Here is a 20966-nt window from a genome sequence, read left to right as displayed (position 1 = left end):
TTAAAAATAGTAAATGATAATGAAAGAACAACACTACGACAAAATTAGAGATAAATTACTTACAGTGCTAGCATAATGAAGCTGAAAAGTTAGACAAGAAAAAAAGGGCTAGTTCAGGATCCTGAAATTCTTAAAACTCACAAATAAGGCGTCTAGACAAGAACATATATAGACTTATTTTCTTCCAAGTTCCATTTGTTTCTAGCTTGTCTGCTAACTTCACATTGCCAGGTAAGATTTAAAGGTACACTTTATATGCAAAGCATAGAGCATTCTGTATCTGTTGTTAGGTGGGCTAACATCTGAAAAATGTTACATGAAACCTTTCAAGTTACAAACGCCAAGAAGTATTTCCCAAGGGCAATGGCCACTTGGTTACACCCTTGTCCTTGGGGAGTTCAGGGAAGACAAACAGAAATAAGATCAACCTGTCCCCTAGCTAAGGCTGTATCCACTTCTCAGATTTCAATATAAAGACAATTACAATTTTTGTGACATCTCATACTTCTCAAGTCTCTTGCAGATGACAGAAGAAAAACAGATAAGTTTGTGGAAGTTCATAAATTTACAGTGTTCTATGGGGAAGTAAAAACAGCATAAAGCCTGCATCATAACTTGTTAATGCTGCCAATTCAAAATGCCTCAAGATGCACTGCATTACCAGCAGATCAATCATACAAAAAGACTACTTAAGTGCAAAAATTTGCAGAGAAGTTGTAGAGACTAACAAAATATAAAAGGTGGACTGAGGCATTTGTGTAATACTTGCTTCATATTTGCTAAAATTCTCTGAGGTCTGGCTACCTCCTGTTTAAAATTAAAAGTAAGAACTGAAGACTGCAAATGTTCTTCATACCACCTCACTGATTTGGCCATGCACTCCCCAGATCTGTTCCTACTGAACTACAGTATTTTCATTCCCCGTGCCCCTCTCCCTTGGAAGGACCTTTTCAGAGAAGTGCTCTATTTTAACCTTGAGATAATGGTGTGTAAACTCTTTAGAACCTAAGAATCTTTACGTAAAACTGACACAAACTTACATTAGACTGCAAATCAGTGACACCAAAACTTCCAAAAGGAAATGCTGACTTCTCTCAGTCCCTTCACACTTGGCCATACACACCAAGATTTAGTAGTTACCCGCAAAGGGTGTAAAAATTATGTCAGTGACAGAGAGCTTGAGGAACCTGGAAAGCTCTCTTCGGAGACCGCTATGAAGCAACATTTTATTGCTGTTACTCCTACTCAAGATAAGTAGTTAAAAACCTCATATATGACACATATTCTTGGTTCATAATAAGCACCTACTATTCAATACTCCCAGAGCACATATTTTAAACTGACACCGAAGGTAAACCGATGCAACAAAATCTAAAGCACTACACCCCAAGCAAAAACATGTACACTGGACTCTCTTAATCGATAGCAAGTCCTTGCTTATATTGTCTCAAATCAGAAGCAATCACATTACAGCTGCAATAGTCCAAACATAAAAGGGAGGCCAGGTTTGCAGAGACAAAAAGTTTTCAATTAGGCCAACTGACCCAGCTAGAAAAGTTAGATTCCAGCATTAATTCTTCACGTGTAGCAACATCATATTACCTAATTTTATTTACCTTTTTTCCCACCTGAAAGCCTAAAACAATCAAACACCTCAAGGATGCTTCGCAGCCCAGACTGACTTTGTAAGTGCACACAGATTCCATACATAGCTCTGGAAATGAGTCTTGATTTCTGGTCACTAAAAAGTTCTTTCATCTGAAATAATGTACTAGTGATTCTAGTAAGCTCTTACTTGCCAGAGATACAGGTACTGCAAAGAGCTATTGCCCTATGAGAGGTAATAACAACTTTTCCATTACATGCTGTTAATATCACACTAGAAACCTAGGGTCAAATGTCTGGTTTCAGTATTTCTGACAGCATTATTTACATACTCTTTTTCCCCCCTTCCCCATACATCTTACCTCTGTAACCGGCAATTCAAGCTGAACCACATCATCTTGTTTTGAAACAGGTGTTTGCAGAGCTGTGTCTAACAGTAAGATGCCATTGAGATCTTTCCTACATCCTACTGCATAATCATCCACAAAGATCACTTTATCCACAGCAGAAATATACTGACATTTCACCCGTCCACCTGGTTTAGCTAGAAAGGGAAAGGCAAAAAGCAAAATCTGATTAGAAAACAGCGTTTAAAAAAGACCTTTAACATCTGTTCCAGAAATTAATGTAGTATTTCAACAAAATCTTTACTTGAGTGATCAAAACCCAGCATTTTAGGTACTACACCTTTCACCTAACTTTATATTTCCTACATTAAAAACCAAACATCCAAAATTTACATATCCCATCAATAACTACAACTATTTTATTCCCATAATGGAAGCCATCATTCAAGTCCTGCTCCTACCAGGAAGCCTAAACTAGTGTTTTCAAGCCTAATGTAGATGCCTGGTGTACTTGATGTTAGCTGACAACCAAGAACAAGAATTAAATTCCACAAATCGGCATGAAAATTATACCAAAATTGCTAAACTACCATTAAGGCTGATTAACACCATTTCATTCATCAAAACAACACTCAAAACCTAAGTATAGCATATAACATGTGCCAATGCTACACGTTCCTTCAGACACTAATGTAGCTTATTTCTGTCCAGCACCACACACAGGATGTCAGCAATAGGTTAGAGGAGTTTGGTGGAGGTGAAGGAAGACTGGCAGCAAGTAAGACTGGCAATGGATATTATCCCCAGAGATTTTTAATATCGCTCATTGTTACATGTCTAAGGCTGGATGGATTGTAAAACTAAATCCATGTAATATGCTACCTGTGTAGAAGGCAAATTGCTTTAATTCATGGGAAGTTTAAGTTGGTGCTACAGAATCTGACTATATGTATGCCTTAAGTAGATGAACACATCATCCAAAGCACAAAGCTGGAATCACTGGATCATCAACACAGATCTCTTTTTGTTGCACAGCAACAGAAGTTTCATTAAATTTTGCATTAATTGAGTCCCTGTTCTCCCCTTTCTGCAGGCACTGGATACTGGTTTTATTATGAATAATTAAAAATCACCATTAAGGTAGCTACCATACAGATAAAGCATCCAGATAAAGACAGCCACTTAAATCTGTCATCTTCACACTTTGATATATTTAAGTGGAAATTATAACTTCTCCAAATATAGGGCATATCAATCTGACTACACTGCACTTGTGGTATCCTCTCTTGAAAACTCAGATCAAGAATAGTTGTCAGCTGCCCTTCTCACCAAAAGTCTGGAAACAGTGACTCACAGACTCTCAAAATATGACACATAAGCCCTTGCCTGCATGAAGTATGCTGCGATTGTAATCATTGCTATAAATGTTTCCAACTTTTTTCAGAAGCACTTCAAGAGCCCTGGAATCACTTGATAGCTGTCAAGTCATTAGCCCTAGCTTAACATAAAAAGGTCCTCTGAATGGCAAATCTAGTAGTTTCAAACTGGTTTTTTGCCAATACATTGGAGTTCCTCACACAAGACTTTCTACAGACAACACAGCAGCAACAAGGAAGTAAGCCATTCTACAGAAAGGGAAAAAAAACCAAAACCAACAACACCCCCCCCCCCCAAACCCCAACAGTTTTAATAAAAAAAAAATCAAACACAATTTTTAACACTTTTAAAAGTATTACTTTCAACAATGTTCAGAAAACCCATTTCAAGATGGATCTACTACTAGTCACAAACTAGTTCACAGGTGGCTGGCCATAAATTAGAACAATGGGTTAAGAACCAGGAAACTAAAAACTTTGTAAGTCACCACTATAGAAGAAGTCACCACTGTAGAAGAAATGCCTAAAAGAGTTTAATCACCCTCAAAGCATTGGCAGAAAGGTCCTTTCTAACTCAGGATCAACATTTTACAATGTGCCAAAGGACTCTGACCTATATCCTTTGAAAAACCTACTGGCACTACTACATTATATCCTGCCTGTCCAGCCTGGCTAAGTTTACTAGAAGCAAGTACTGATCTGCATCTTCACAAATCACAATTCAAAAGTTTCACATAAACTCACAAAATTACTCAACCCAGATCATCAAAACCCAACTCTATTCTCATTTTAGTCCAAATTCCTTCAGCTGTCATTTATGGAAGGTGAAATAGACATTTCAAGGTTTTAAGAATTTTGCTTTTCAATCTTGACACAAGTGAATCATGGCTTCTCCCAGTATCTCCAGTTTTCTATCTAGGATTAAAACCAAAAGAACTCTCTAAGAAGCCATTAAGCCTTTGGTCAGTTCCTATAAGGAAACCCAGCAAGCTGCTAGCATGTTGAAAGTGGAAGCGCAATAGCATACTACATCATGGTATGTCATCTATAACAACCTTAGAACTAGCAACCCGAACACTTAAAAGCAAATAAACAACAGAAAAGGAACATTCCCCCTCCATCTTCTTTGACTGAACACTAAAAAACAGAGATCAGCAATTTTCTGGGATCAAAACTGACCTACAAAAAATCACACAAAATAAACTTGTTCAGAGAATATATAAGTCTAAGCAGCACCTATTGTGCCTATCTGCAGGCAGTGAGATGAACCAAACTAATTAGAGAATTGGCCTTTCATGTCAAGAATCAGAATGAAAAAGCTTGTCTCCATCTCTGATATAGATAGCTTTAGCCTCAAAGCTTTAGACCTTAAGAGGAAGTGACTCACCTGAGTATGCATGGCTACCTTCATGAAGAGATGTAGATTAATGTTGACAGTAATACTTTTGATCTTTTATAATATTGAGAAAACTTAATTCCCCTTGAAAACTGCTAGCAAGGAATGGCACTAAAACATATCACAAAGTCACTAATTCTCTTGGCAAGAAACTCCTATGCACAGAAATCAAAAACCAAAATTGTTTCTAAATCACAGAAAACTAATACTTTTATCTGCAGCTATAAAGTGACAGTTGTTAACACATGCATCACAGCACTAGTGACATAATGCTAAGATCCAAGACCAATCAAACAGCTAAAGGAACATCCATAACCTCAATCTATGAATACAACTAGGTCTTTAGATTAAGAATTAAAGTAACATTTTTGGAGAAACAGAAATCCCATCAGCTCAGCAAAACATGTACACACATTAACTGCACTGAGCCCAGTCTTTGCATTCCTAATTTAAACTAGAATATCCAAACAATACCTCAGTAGTCATTTGAAAATACTGCAACCATGGGAAGCTATATGGATAAAGTTTCAGGAAACCAAAAGCCCTACCTATCCTACTAAGTCTGTATCATTGGATTTGAACTTAAGCTATTTAAAGGCAGGAGAATCCAAAAACTCAAGTTAAGGGAGCGGTACAGCTGCAGAAGTCCTTAAAATTTACTGTAAGAATTAAAAATAAAAATTTATTCCCTCCTTCTGTTGTGAAGTGTGGGCGTAAAGCTTCAAGTTTAGGAGGCATTATCACTCCTGGTAATACGCTGTATTAAATTCTCCTTCCAGAAGCCAAATCAGCAGACAACAAAACCATCCTTTCAACTGGAGGCAAAAATGCTTCTTGACAGAACATTGCTCAGCTGGTTCGCACACATTTTTCAGATGTACATGGGATTAAAAAAAAAACGTATGTATCAGTTGTCCTCATTTGCTGTGAGGCAGGTGCCTTTCCTAATTGCTACCCAAGTAGCATATAATAAGATATGCCAAGGCAAGCATATCAGAACCCTTACAGTTTGAGGAAGTTCTACAGTACAAATAATAATAATAAAAAAAATGTTTTAAGCTTTAACTTGCTGGTTTAACTCGCTATATTTTCAGGAAACTATTCTGAACTAGTACTATACAAAATCACTACTATAGATTAGTTGCAATGGGTAGTATTTTTACACAAAAGAGGACAAAAAGCAAACTACTGCAAGTTTGGTTTAAAAAGGAGAAAGATGTATTTAAATTGTTTTAAATCAGTGGCTCCCAAAGGAAACCAAGACACAGCGGTTATGAGCATCTGGGAACATAGTAATGAAAAGACCCCTAAGGGATGACGAAACCAAGCCATCAGTGCCCATCATTACTGAATTTATCCATTATAGATTCTCTCTTGGTCCTCCTCACCTACATCTTCAGTGGGAACTCCAGCAGTGCACTTTTATCTTCCAGGTCCAGTCGCCTAGGCCTAGCCCCTTATTTGCTCTAGACATCACCTCAGCAGAGCAGCCACCGTGAAGCCCGTAGGTCCCTCCTTTCCAAAAGAAAAGGATTCTCCAACTTGAGGAAAACATTCTCCTAAACAGCAAGGATAACAGAGGAGGCAGAAACACCCAGCTTAACATCACAAAGTGCCTTCAGACTCTCTTGTTTGCCAAAACTGGATTTAGGTAATCCAGAATGTCATCTACAGTTTATCTTTTCCTTTAGCAACAAACAGGACAGAATTGCGTCAGCAGCAGTTCATTATATGATAGCTGGTTTTAACAATCTTCATTAGAGTAAGAAGATGTGTTATCTGGGACAAAGCATTGGAGACTGACACATGAATATTAACTCGATGTGTCTGATCACGCAACTACTAACAAAAGCTAACATTAACACTTAAAAGGTTTCACAACATAAACAAAACCCCACTGAGATCAAGGCAGTTCATATCTGACTAGCTTTGCAAGCATAGGCTTCTCTTCCACTCTCCAGACTTCAACTGAGACTAAATCAGCAGGAAGACACTGGTGAGCTCTTTGTGCCCACGCTCTTCATGTGGTTTCACATCTCCATGTATCTAACATTACTGCTGCCTTGTATGTCACACAGAATGCAACTGCTCACAGAGCTTTATACGATTATGCTGAGAACAGATTATGAATATTTCACAAGGTACACTACAGTCCTGTCTGCCAACTCAGGTAAGTTCTGAAAACTCATGTCCATGCAATTCTCCTGCAAAAATCTCACAGAGAGCAGTGTCTTCTTCAAAACTTTCCACAAAGTGAAAAAGTATGATTAAAATTTTCAGGAAAGCTGTCTTTCACAAAGTGCAGACAGAAATTACACAGCAGCTACCCAGAACCAGAGACAGGCAAGGAATACTTCACAGCTCAGGAACAGGAACTTCCCGTTCCACAAGAGCAACTCCCATTGCAGCATTTCAGAACAAAGAGCCTTTTGCAGACGAAATTTTAACACCAGCTCCTCTTTTTGTCACTGAAGTGGCTAGAGCATCTGAGCTTACCCATCATGTACCTTGCAGTCTCTGTTACAGGAGGAAACATCTCCAGTTACGGCACTTTTTAAACTCTACAGTCTGTTTTGCAGGAAATGGTTTAGCTCACCCCCACCAGCCCAAATGTTACAAGGACCTTTCAAAACATCAAGCTCAGAGAAGGAGCAAGTTCTCAAAAGCATACATGTATACTACAAGCCAAGTGAAAAACAGGCTAGACTGTCATGGGCAATGTCAGTAATTAAGGATTCAACACCCTACCAGCAGCCAGTTATGACTGGCATTCAGCGAACCTTTGTATGGCTTAACTACCTTTATCAATGACTTGGATGATAGGACAGTCTGCACCTTTAGCAAGACTGTGAATGACACTAAATGGGAGGCAGCTGAGGAGAAGAGATGCAGTAAATGGCAGGGCTGCCTTTTAAAAGGTTCTCAAAAAGACAGAGAAATGGCTTGACACAAACCTCCCTTGTAGCCCTTAAGAGAGCCCTTAAGCCCCCTTAAGAGGGCTACAGGAAAGATGGAGAGGGATTTTTTTATAGAGTCATGTAGTGATAGGACAAGAGATAAAGGCAACGTAGATTTAGATTAGATATAAGGTAGAAATTCTTTACTGCAAGACTGGTGAGGCACTGCGACAGGCTACCCAGAGAAGCTGTGGCTGCCCCATCCCTGGCAGCATTCAAGGCCAGGTAGACAGGGCTTGGAGCAACCTGCTCTAGTGGAAGGCATCCCTGTCCGTGGCAGGTGGGGCTGGAACTAGGTGATCTTTAAGGTCCCTTCCAACCCAAACCATTCTGTGATTCTATTAAATTCAACAAAGACAAATGCAACATCTTACACTTGGTATGGAATATAACCACATACATCCACAGAAGCTGGGGACTAAGTGTCTAGGTGGCAACAGCTAGAGGGATGTAGCATACAACACATGAAGACTAAGATAACTGGGCTTGTTTAGTCTGCAAAAAAAAAAAATTAGTAGGAGATCTAACAGCAGCCTTTCATTACTACTGCAGTAGTTCAACAGCTATGTTATACGGCTCAGTTACTAACTTTCTCTTTCTGACATTACTTTTAAGGAAATACAACATGGAACAAAAGGTTAGTGAAGAATTTTAAGGTCTGCATAAAATGGTACTTTCCTGTAACGCTCTCAGACCCTAATTTGTGCTCAGACACATTCTGAGCCAAAACTGGTTGGCTGTTGTTCCATCAGTTTATCCAACACTCTTGTAATTTCACAAACATCTAACATTCCCAATGTTCCACAGCCAAGAGCTCCATATTTTACTATTTCTTACAGGTACTTGTTTATACCTCTACTAGCACAAGAGCAGAGAGCATCATCAACTCCCAATGTACATTTTTCACACATCCAGAATTTTGCAAGCTTCTGTCACTCTCTTACCTCTCCACTGCCAATCACATTTTCAGGTTGAATACTGTCTCACATATAAAAGCATCCCACACCTTAAGCTTCCAGTTCCATTATACTCTTTTTGAGACGGAAAAATCAAACCTGCAAACATCAGGCATTGAAATGGACTTATATTCTCAGTTGTATTCTCTAGTACAGTTCCAAGATCTCATTCTGGCATTAGGAGTAGAGTCCAGTGCACCACCAACTCCACTGAATTATTTCAAGTACTTCAAATTAACCAAATGCATTCTCACGTTCTCCTACCAATTGCTTCTGCATAAGAAAGCTGAAGCAGAACAGACCAGATCTATTCATGTTTAAGTGAAATTTAAAAGCTAAACTATACTTTAGGATGCCTTTTCAAATTCTTCTGTGAAGCCAGCAAAATTGAAGGACCTTGCATGTTTAAGACACCTACTTGCAGCATAAGAATATCTGAAAATAGTTAAACACATATATTTAACTTTGGTTCTGTCACTGAAAGGGGACACTCAGAAAAGCTAACTTAAGCCTTGTAAGGCTGGTCTTGCCAGGCTCCTTCTAAAGGTAATGCAAAGGTTGGTTCCTCCAAAAGTTCAGAGTAAGGGCTTTTCCTTTCTCTGTCTTCAATGGAGAGGAAATCTATTTGTTGAAAAATGCTAATCTTGTAATTCTGACTTAAAAAAAAGCTACAGAAAACAGAACAAGAAAAAACCTCTTAAAATGAAGTCTATCGAGCAGTGTTACATGTCATGGTTTACATCACAACATGAATCTATGACACTGCTCAAGACAGGTTAACTAAATCTATCACTGTATTTCTCCACAATAAACACAGTGCCTTCCTGCCCTCCAACAAAACACTCCAGTTTCCCAGCCTCCACTGCCATCTATCCAGCTTTCTACTTCCCTAACTGGTTCTAACCCTTTCTCATTGTCATCCAGCCACTCCATCACAGTTCTCAGTCCCATCCCAGCTCTCTCTCAGTCACCTCCCCAGCTCTTTCATTTCCATAAGGTGTTTTTCATGAGTCTTTGTACCCTGTTGCCCAGCAAACAGAGTTTATCAAACTCTTCTAAGGCTGCCAAAAGCTCAGATAAGATCCTGACTGCTTCACAGCCAGCCAGGTCAGGGAAGTGCAATGGATAAAACTGCTTTCTCTCCCGGAACTGTATGGGGAACTGAAGAACTGCCAACAGACTGTATGCTATGCAAGCCACCTCATTAACCAGCACTTGAGACTGGATATGCGTTTTCACTAATGCTAATAATTTTGAAGACTACTTAACTGATAAGCAAATCCCCTCGTAAGTTACACATTAAAAAAAATGGCAATAAAACACACACTGAACAGCCCTAGCAAATACCTCAAGGACATTTTAAACATAATCGTTTTTACATTTATGTGACATGTAAGTTATTATTTCCATAACTCCACACTTTTAGTCTGGGCTGTAAAACAAGAGCTGTTTTTTCTCTTCCACTTTTTTGTGCATCATCCTGATTTGTGGAGTGATCTTTCCCCTAGCATACATGCAAATTTGCAAAATAAATGTTTTGCATATACCAGACTTCCTGTCTACTTTTGACTAGCAGTATGCACAGGATCCTTACCAAATCTTGATACTCTCGTCACAAAGACAAGGCAGCAAAGGAGCTGAGCCAATACACACTCCAATATTTGACTCCAAAGAAATCAGAAGAAGATGCAAGTTTTGGTATCACGAGTACTGCACAAATGGAAGAACTGAAGGCAGCAGCTGGTCTTTCTTGAACCAGCCACTCAGCGATAAGCATTCATTTTGTGACTGCAAGCAGCCACTGCAGTTAAAGAGAGCATTAACTATTTAAAGGACAGCTTTCTAACAGCAGAAAGCAATACTGTGCCATCACTTAAGAACCACGAGGAAAGTGAACTGATTCAGGTGTATATTTTTTATTTAAAAATTAAACAAAATAAACAAACAAACAAAAAAAGGTGAACAGTGACTGATCCCACTGGAACAGGTAACATGCAACAAGCTATCTTATAACATGACCTACGGCAGACCAACATGCTCAGAAGCTGTCCACATAGTTGTAAGCCTTACCTCCATCTCCAAGACAGCCTAAAAAGTATTTCTGAAAGATGTCATACTGTTCAGGGAGAATTAATGAACCCTTTCAATTTTAAATTGAAAGAAACAATTAAGCTGAATCTTCAGGCTAGGACAGATTTTTCTGCATACTCTGCCTTCTACAACCCTACGTGCTGCATTTCACCTAAGTTTAAGGTATGGATACCAATGCAATAGCAACCATAAAAATATTGTTGTAAACAATATAAATGAAGACCGAGACAGAGGTTCTACTAAGCGAGCCAACATTATGGTGGGCTGCTAGAAAGGACCAATTATAGGATAGGAGAATATACTAGATCCAAACCACTGATCACCATGATCACGAATTCTAAACATCATTAGTCGGGGCAATCCAAAGCAAAACCGCCTCTATGTTTCCATTACTTCAAGTCCAACAACCTGCTTTCTTTCCTAAGGTGCTGGGCATGAACTAATCAATTATCTGTGCCAGAACATATTTCTGGCAAATTTCTCACACATTTTCCATCCAGCTATCCAGCATCATTGGATGTGACGAGTTGAGCTGAACAGTCACATGGGCATACTAAAAGCTGCCTTAAACAAAGCTGGACCACAATCCGAACACAGGTTCAAAATGAGGTTTTCTCTAAGGATACTTCATATCAGTAAGAAATATCTCAACTACCTGCAAGATGGAATAGGACAGGAAGTCAAATCCCTGACACAGAGCACAGTAATTTTTCCTTGGGTCAGTAAGAAGCATTTAAAGATACATCTTCCTGCAGAAGACCTTTTTCAAAGTCCATTTGCAGAGGGTTAGGAATTTTTCTGATTCTCTAACATCAAAGTGTTCCGCAACCTTTATTAATACACTACTACTGTCACCATGAATTCATCAGTCCAGATATGAATAATCTGTCTATAAAATAAAAAATCTGCTATCTTGCCTGGCAACATAACATATGCCTGTTGTTACTTCTGGACGCCTGCAATAAACATAGTAATGCAAACGCCCCTTTAAAGGCATGTGGAAAGATTTCCATTTTCACTCTCTTTTAGCTTCTGCAGAAGATAATCCAGATGTGCTTCCACAGAGCATGGAAATATCAATCAACAGCATCTTGACAGTTTGGCAAGATGCCTAGCAAGTAAGAATGGGGTATCAGCCATACTCTGATTAAGGCAGCAAACAAATGGAGTGCACAGCGGTCTAGAATCTTTACAGGTATAAAACACTGAACTTATATCTAACAGCTCTCCTATTATGTTTTTTCAAGTGCTTAAGGCTCTTTGTGAATCACGATGAGATCACATAAGTCAGTGGAATGGTCTCTCTGAGAAGAATTTCACCTAGATTAGCACTGTCATCCAAGTATACTCACAGGCAAGGTGGGCTGTAGCAGATCACTAGATGCCTGACAATACTCCCTATGCAATGAGAAAATAATGAGAAAAATCTGTATTAATAGCAACAGCCTCCTTTATTAATATTTTTTGTCTCATAATGAAACAGATTATAAGAAGAGACAAGAAGATGAAGAAACTTCCCCAATTTTGAGGCATGAAGGCACCAACTTGAGCAGTATTACCAGAGTGAGCTTGAAGTAGTTGAAACTGCTGCTGATGTCATCAAATAATTCAAGCCTAGAACTGGATGGCAGAGTATCCCAACAGTTTCTTCCCAAAGATGTTAAGAAGTGTACACTCCCTCTATGACTTCCAAGCTGCAAAAGAGAACCTTATTCTTGTTTTTCCTCCTGCACACCATGGAAACGATTCAAAAAGAATCAGAAGCTGATACCCCTTGATAGATTTCTAATGCTCCATAACTGAAAGTAAACCATTTGAAGACAAACAGGACTTCCCAAAAGGAAACACTAACAGACAGACAATGGTGTTGAACTTGCTGGCAGAGGTGAGCCTTCTGGGTTGGGATGTATTTCCTTCTAAATTCTTCTGTTGGAGAAACAGCAGTTGAGGGCTTCTAGTGATAATCCAGACTGTTCCCCTACAGGAATTGGTGCAATGCACAGTGAAGAGGTCCTCCTCTGCATGGATTCAGAAGTCTATCTTTTGATTACTGTTAGGGCCTGCATAACAATTTAGAAGGCCTTAGATGTGAAACATCATGCATTTTAGCAAACGAGGCTCTGAAGCTATTGCTGTGTCAAATTAATCTGAGAAAACCTACAGAAACATTCAAGATGGTCACTATCCATCTGACAGTATGTTTTCACTTTTCATTGCATTCCAGGCCAAGTTTCTCTGGGAATTCTTATAGTCATAAACTGGTTTGAGTTGGAAGGGACTTTAAATATCATATAGTTCCAACCCCCCTGCCATGGGCAGGGACACCTTCCACTACAGCAGGTTGCTCCAAGCCCCCTCCAACCTGGCCTTGAACACTGCCAGTTACTGGGCATCCACAGCTTCTCTGGGGAACCTGCACCACTGTCTCACCAAGGTTCTTCTGGAAATCTGCTTTGATGCTTTGGGTTTTTTTATCTGTTTGTTTGACTGGCTTTTTTGTTTCATTTTTAGGTTTTTGTTGGGTTTGGTTGTTGTCTGGTGGGTTGGGGTTTTTTGACACAGAGGAAAAGGCTCATCCTTTGTGCTGTATTTGGAGATCGATCACTCATTCACACTCACTGGCTACCAGTATTCAACTTGAAACTGAAAGCACATAAACAAAACTGAAAGCACACACATATTTAAATGCCTAAAGAGGAAAATTAAGTATTTTATAGACTTGCACAGCAGATTCAAAACTAGTCCTGACTAACCACTACTAGCAAACACACAGGAATGCATAATATCCAGTAATCTCAAGAACTGTCCTTGCTCTCCCAGTCCGGCTCTCTGAAATGCAGTGTACAGGCAACAGCCTTGGTAGAATAAAAAGGACAACCTCGTGACCAGATAAGACAAAGATTAATATTAAAGGATCACCTGATCTTCCCCTTACCAGTGCTCTTATCCACTACCATGCCCTGGACTGTTGCAAATGATCACCTTGCCCTCCTGCACAGGCCTACAGTGCCCATACAAGAAATAAATTAAAGATGATCACACACTTTCAAGAGAAAGATCTGATGAAGATCCACTGTGGTATACTGACAGTCATAATCCTCATTGGATTCCTACAGTTTGGGCTCAGAAGAACTATCCCTGAATCAGCTCACACATCAGACATTCACACGAGAAACTGAAGCACAAAGACCAGGGATGGCATTCTAATGTTTGGACCTGATTTCTAACTGAACTGTCTTTTAACTGTGAATTTTTTGTCTTGCTCTTTTACACACCAAAGACAGCAATCTTCATTTACATTCTAACCAAGGCATTTTCCACTGCTCTACCAGATTCAGTATTCCACAGGTTCAGCCTTTGTACTGAGAGTGAGCTCAGAGCTTAATGTACTGCCACAGTGAACTGTGACTGAAAATAAGAGCAAGACTGAGACTTCATGGTATTTCCTTTTCTTCCCTCCTTCCCTTGATGGGGGATCCTTTTTCTTGCTTCACTTTCTAGAAAGAAGTGCCTACTATGTTGTTTTTCCTTGGGGAATGAGCAACAGCATTTCTGTCCAACAGAAGTCTTTTGGCAGGGCAAAAGACCTGCAGCGCTGCTATCAAGGAGGACATGCAGTCTAGTCTCCCAAGAGAAGCAGTTTTAATTCCTAGGAACTCTATTTTTAGTTATAGCACCAGAAGTCCCAAAGCAACAATATCCTTTGACCTGTCATTTATGGCAGGGGAGGGAGCAGCAACACAGTTGGCCTACAGGTCTGAGTGCCCAACTAGTACTATCCTACATCAAAAAATTCATGCTGTACAGAGCAGGCAGACACCAAAGAACAGTTGAATTCCCTTTTCCCTCCTCTTCCCAAAGAAGGGCTGAAGAGGGAGAGAACAAGAGTCAACATGGCTGCTAACAGGCCCAACAGACACCAGCTGCCGAGATGAGCCAGATTTCTCACAGGCACACTGATCTGAATCTGTAAGGAAATTCATTTGAAGTTTCTTCAGACTAAACTAAGGTGTGTTTTTTCCCCAGCAACGTAATCATCAGCTACACTGCACAGATAAAATTTGGGTAGATTGCAAGCAATTCTGTTGTTTCATATGAGGAGGAGTAGAATCCATCTTCCTCAGTCATGCTGTCACAGAGAAGACTGACACTAGAGGAAGTATACATGACTGAATGTACGTAACAGAATCAAAGCAATACGTTATTTTTAAATAGTTACTGTTTAGGGGAGAATTTCCATTAGAATTTTGAATACTAAACCAAATCTCTTGCAAAGGTTCTGTTACAGAAAAGTGTAAAACAACAGCTTAGGCTTTGACTTATAGCTTACTTTTTCTCTTCATAAAAATTAAACATGCTGTACACAGGCAACCAATTACAAATTAAGGCCTTGATTTATGTCCTATTCATCCACAACTTAACAATTCTCAAATGCTGGCAAGAGCATGAAGAAAAGTAAGAAATTAAGTTATTAATAAAAAAAGCACTTCAGGAGATAGCATGACAGAAGAAAGAGAATGACAGAAGCACAGTGATCTGAAAAGAGCAGGAAGCACAACAAAGGAGCCTCATTTTCAATACAAGTGATCAACACCAGAGCAATAAAAACACCTTCACAGTAATTTCACAAACTTTTTTTTAATTGCCTCAAACACTTTACCTTTACACTTTACAAGGTACCAACTCTAACTTAGGAAAGGAAACCAGTGATTGCTGCCCTGCTGTCTTCAGTTTGACATTGTGATACGGTTGGAGGCTTTCAAGGTGAAAGTATACGTACTACCTACACTATGCCATCACCGTGTAATTCTTGATATTACTACACTATGTTCAGGTGGCAAACACGAACCTTTCACTACCACCACTCAGCACAGCTTGATCATAACAACACACAACTGTAAGGACAACATGAACATGTAAACACACGACTAGTAAAAGCGTATCTTTCTATGCCAAAGGCTGGTCTCGCAACGCACCAAAAATAACCCTACGCCCTCACCCCCACGATATTCTGACAAGTACTGCAATTTAAGAACTGTTAATGAGCGAGGACCAAGAGGTACTCATGGCACATGGATCTTTTTCCACACAGCTAGTTTGTTAGCAGTGTAAGAACAGTAACGGGCAACAAAGAAAGTTGCTTCACATTATGGAGATGCTGTAGTCTTGCCTCTCACAAAGTCAGTGGGTAATCATAACTCCTTAACATAGTAGCAGACATACTGTTACTAGCACCAGACACAGTCAAGACACTCAGCTGCCTGAAAAACTATGCAAATATATATAAAACCATACCGTCAAATAACTTTATTAAGAATTCTGATTTAAAAGAATCCTCAACTATAAGACAAGTAACACTTTCAATTTTGTATTAACACTATTAAGTATTATTTAAGTGTTAAAAGAATACTTTAAAAGAAATACGCCTTTTTAGCAAGCCCAGATTAAGGCTCAATAAATTCATAGAGTATCATACATCAATAAGAACTAGAACTATGCCTATCCTGCATAACATGCTGTTTCTAATCATTAGAAGGTTCAATGTTACGTCAACCATAAGAACACCTGAAAAGATAAAATACAAAACACAGCCCTCAACATTAGACTTCCATCCCCATTTCACCTTTCAGGATAATACATTTTGCAGAAGAAAAAGGCCTCGGTGCTGCCTACACGAGTACCTCTGCCCCGAAGAGTCGGAATCGCTCAGGCTTCAAAAGCGACAGGGGGTGAAGAAGAGCCGGGGCACTGCCGACACTACGGGCCCGAGCTGAGCTCGGCCTCCCCGGGCGGAAGCCCCTCGCCAGCCTCGACACCTGCGTCCAGGCGAGCCCCAGCCACCTCCCCCACAGCTCCGCCGCGCCGCGATCGTGCCCTCCAGCCGCCCCGGGGGTGGCGCGGCCGGCTCCCCCCGCCACCGGTTCGCAGCAGAGGGCCGGGCAGGCCGCCCGGGCCCTGCGCTCACCGTTCAGCGCCGACGCCTGTAGCGTGGCCCCCGAGGTGCCGTCGATGACTTTGATGGCGCCGCGGGCGGTCACGGCCAGGATGGCGTTGAGCGCCGGGTGGTAGCACAAGCTGCAGAGACCGTCGGCGTCGCAGCGCAGGCAGCCGTCCCGCAGCAGCAGCCACTCGCAGGAGCCCGGCCCGGCCGACACCGGCCCGGGCCCGGCCCCAGCCGGCGCCGCCACCGCCGAGGAGCAGGAGGCCGCCGCAGCCATCTTCCGGGCCGCTGCCGCCGCCGCCCTCAGGACAAGAGGCCCGGGGGGAGCCGCTCACTGACAGTCCCTGGAGCCGCCGCCGCCAGTCACCATCCGGGTCCGGGTAGAGGGGGAAAGGGAGAGCGCCAGCGTGAGCAGGAAGTGACACAACCGCGCCGGATGCGGAACCAACCGCCTGCCTCACACGGCGGGAGGGGAGACGGGGGAGCGAGCGGCTGCTCGCCACGGAGAGGGGCGGGGGCAAGGGGAGAGGCGGGGGCTCTGCTTCCTCCCTGCGCGCGCTGCCGTAGCGCCCCCCTCGGCGGGGCTGAGGGGGCCGTGTTTCTGCCCCAGGGCGCTGGGAGCGGCCCCGTCTCCTCCAGGGGTTCATTGCGGTCACTGGGGCTCGGGTTCCTCCCTGCCCCGCCGGTGCCGTGTCAGAAACTCGGTCGTAAGCGGGCGAGCGCGGTTGGCGCCTCCCGGGTCGGAGAAAAGGGAATGAGGGTTTTCGCAGGCTGGCTCTGCGGCTGGTTTTCTATCTGCGCTCGGAGAGCGGTGCGAGAGCCCCTGGCCGGGCTGCTTCCAGCTCTGGTACAGAGCGAAGAAATGCAAGCGCAGTGCTGCTACCGCTTCCTTTTGGGATGAGTTTGGTGCACACTCGTGCATGCGTTCCAGGAGCATTTCCCACCCGCTCTCCCACCCCGAAAAGCAGGGATGGAGTCATTGTACCTATGGAAGCATTTTGTTATGAAAGCAGGATTCAGCAAGCTTAAAAAAAAAAATGACATAAATACCTTCTGTATTTCGCTGAGGCTTTCTCCCCACCCCCAAATACCAAACCTACCTATTGGCATTATTTTATCTAAGTGACCTGCTCTACTAAAGATCTTATATATATTGATGGGGTTTGATGTCTTAAAAACTTCTGATTAAGTTTTTTGATGGTCTTAAATATATTGACGTGTCAACTACAACATGGTTTCACACAGGAGAGTATTTTTATTAGAAGGACCCATGTTAGCACAGGCTGCTGTAGCAGGTAAATGATTTAAGAAATACAGTGTCTAAGGGGAAAATAAAAGATTCCACATGGGTATGCCACCAGCCTCATCAAAATTGTCCTGAGTGCAGAATAAGCAGCTTTCAAGCTTGCTTCACGACTTCAGATGAAACATTAAAGACCCGTAAGGGTAGTGACAAAATTTAAAGCAGACCTCAAGCTCTGTGTTGTCTCCAAAGCAATTGATTTGACATAGTTTTCACGTAGGCATAATTTTCTGACAAATGATGGAGTATATCTAATGGATAGAAGAGGAAAGAAAGCAAGTTCACATGTACATGTTTCGCTGCTTTACCCAGAAGATGGTCGAAAGAGCACATCTCTTGAAGGTATGATACCCGTGTCTCTTCCTTGAAATGAGATGTTGCATCTTGGAACAGGAACTCTGTGTTAGGTGGATGCACTCTATGTTTCCAGTTTTGAGAGAAATTGATACCAAATTAGTATTTTACTGAATGTAGAGACTTGGACGTGGGTGGGCTACAAGAATTCTTAAACTAGAGTCTTACTGTGTATAGAAGCTACAATTCTCAAGATAAGAAAAGCATGCAACAAAAGAATGAGATATCTTCTCTCAAGAACGTCGGCTTCCTCCTGTTGGCAAGGCCTCCGAAATAGGTAAACAGCTGCAAAAGAAAACTGGAGGAGCCTCTCAGGATTGTAAATTAGACCAAACAAAAACACGTAATTGGAAAGACTAAACACATTCCAATGTAAAATAAGTAAGGGTATTTCTTTCTTCCCAACCAACCACCATGACCCACAGAGAATTCACAGCACCTGCGCCACACCCTTATCTGCCCAATTACTGTATGTGTCAAGAACTGGGTGGACATTTTGTGGAATTATAATGAATATGTATATAATGAAAATACATGTGCTGTAAACTGTCTCTTCTTGGTGTGCACGATGAGCAGAGCGAGCCCCCATGCACCGGGGGTGCCATAATAATGTTGGCTTTCTAACCAGTCATTCTGAGTCTTATTTCCCAGATTTCAGTGACAATAGGAATACTGCATCTATTATCACAAATATTTATTTATCACCTCAAAGCTTGAGACTGATGACATTAATAGGAATAGAGATGTCAATTCAGTAAATATAAATGAGCTTCATACATTCTGTAAACAAGTTTAATTCAAAATTTTTATAAAATACATCTTGTATTTACACACATACCTCATCTAAAAATATGAGCTTGTTGAATGCAAAGTTATTACAAACTATTTGAACCATTTGAGAGCTGTTTGTACATACTTCTTGCACAGCATACACAAAAGGTGACCCTAGAGACTAAGATTAAAAGGTGCAAATCTGCAATTGTGTACAAAATCTGTACTATGTTAAGTGCATATCTACATTGCATATTACACATGTGCCAAGTCTGTGGAAAGGAACAGTTAAACTTGCAACTATAAATTTCACAGAACATCACTATAGAGGAAAATAAGATACTTGGAGATTAAATAGAACATTCTTGCATCCTTTGAATATTCATAGTAATTTCAGATGCACAGGACCTATTATGGACATTAAATAGAACAGCTATGCAAAGAGGAACTAAGCTAAAGCTCTCTGACAGTGTCCTTGCCCTTCGTGTTTGTGGGGATGTTTAGTAAACCAGTATTCACAGACAGGGTCTGGGTTGATACTGGGTCTTCTAATACTAGTTGGATATTCCTGTTAAAAAAAGAAATGTAAGTCATGGAAACAGAGATAAGACCAAATTATCATGCAAGATTCCAGAGGTAATACACTTCTTTGTTGTTGTTGTTTTTTTAAGAATATGTTCTGGATGCTCACAAAACACTTGCAGGTAAGAACTAAACTGGTGCTATAATTGATTTAGTACGGATCTGCAGTAATTCCACCAGGACTTCTGCAGAAATCAAAAATGAGGTGAAAAGACCACCTCTCTTCCAGTTTTTCCTCTTTAATGTATTACAAGCTAGAGTATTATGTTACAATTTGTGGCCAGCACCAACTTTTAATTAGTTCTGTTTGAAACCAACACAAGCATCAGCCAGAAAAGCAGACTGCATAAGCTAAAGGTCTGTGGCAGAGCTGGAATTTAAATATATATTCTGCATCAGTAATGAGTAGTAAAAATAAGTTACTAAAATGGCAAGTTACACAGTCTAAAAGTCTGAAAAACTACAGTTCTGGTAAGGAAACATGTCCATTAGGGATCAGATAGCCTTTGCTATTACCTTCTCACGGCTGATTTTTATTTGAAGCACACAAAAAAAAACAGGATGGGGAATGATTTTTTTTTTCCTGTTACCAAAATCAAATACTAAGAAACTTAAAATCTATTTGGCAATACTAAATACTGAAGATTGCAAATACCTAAGTTAGTACCATGCAAAGCGAACTTCAGTGGACTTCCCTTGTGAAGAAACATTACCATAAGGACCATTACATAAGCAATCAACACAGTACACAGGAAATATTTAACATGTCACCACGTTATTACATAATCCTTGGATAGTCAAAATTAGCAAGACTGTAACTGTTACCAAGGCTGTCATTCTGCCTTGTTTATTGGAGGGAGAATCTGCCCTTACAAATCTTTTTTATTTCTCTTTACAAGGGATTAATAGTACTGGGGAAAGAAAAAAAACCAAACACACAGCCAAAAAAACCAAACCATGGATGCGTGTTAAATACCATGCTATTAAAAGCAAGACAGAGCAAGATGTTGTAAAACATAGTTAGGGAAGCATTACTTTTATTTTGTCATCATAAAATAACATTGTTTTAAGATCACACAAATTTGAAAGATCATCTCTTTTTTTTTCCTGCAACATTAAGCCATCTCTACAGTTGGGAAAGGTGTTCACCTATTTCTCTATAAATTTACACTTTTGAGTAAAATAATTTGATTCTCTAAAGATGCATTCCAATTCATTACGTCGCACAGTAAATATCTTGCTCCTTTGGTCAGAGATAGTAAATGAGTACTTCAAATACTTGTATCT

At 40.6% G+C, this 20966-nt stretch overlaps 1 protein-coding gene across 8 annotated transcripts in view; it reads right to left on the bottom strand.

The window, feature by feature from the left end:
- Nucleotides 1-17089, bottom strand: part of BIRC6 (baculoviral IAP repeat containing 6) — a 172331-nt gene extending 155242 nt beyond the window's left edge. For 5 of the 8 annotated variants that reach the window (XM_061365881.1, XM_061365887.1, XM_061365889.1 and 2 more), the window contains exons 1-2: nucleotides 16694-17089; nucleotides 1968-2149 (exon numbers count right to left, since the gene is read on the bottom strand). In XM_061365881.1, the coding sequence (XP_061221865.1) occupies nucleotides 1968-2149; nucleotides 16694-16946 (435 nt within the window). In that variant the 5' untranslated portion in view covers nucleotides 16947-17089. The remainder of the gene's footprint in view (nucleotides 1-1967; nucleotides 2150-16693) is intronic. The other 3 variants (XM_061365882.1, XM_061365886.1, XM_061365888.1) reach the window with 1 other exon arrangement.
- Between the last annotated feature and the right edge of the window lie 3877 nt (nucleotides 17090-20966).

This window comes from Neopsephotus bourkii, unplaced genomic scaffold (assembly GCF_033783945.1).
Source record: "Neopsephotus bourkii isolate Nb327-2 ecotype Australia unplaced genomic scaffold, CSIRO-AGI_Nbou_v1 NB_1292, whole genome shotgun sequence".
Taxonomy (NCBI): domain Eukaryota; kingdom Metazoa; phylum Chordata; class Aves; order Psittaciformes; family Psittacidae; genus Neopsephotus; species Neopsephotus bourkii.
Note: the sequence above shows the minus strand (reverse complement) of the source record. Positions and strands in the feature narration are given on the sequence as shown.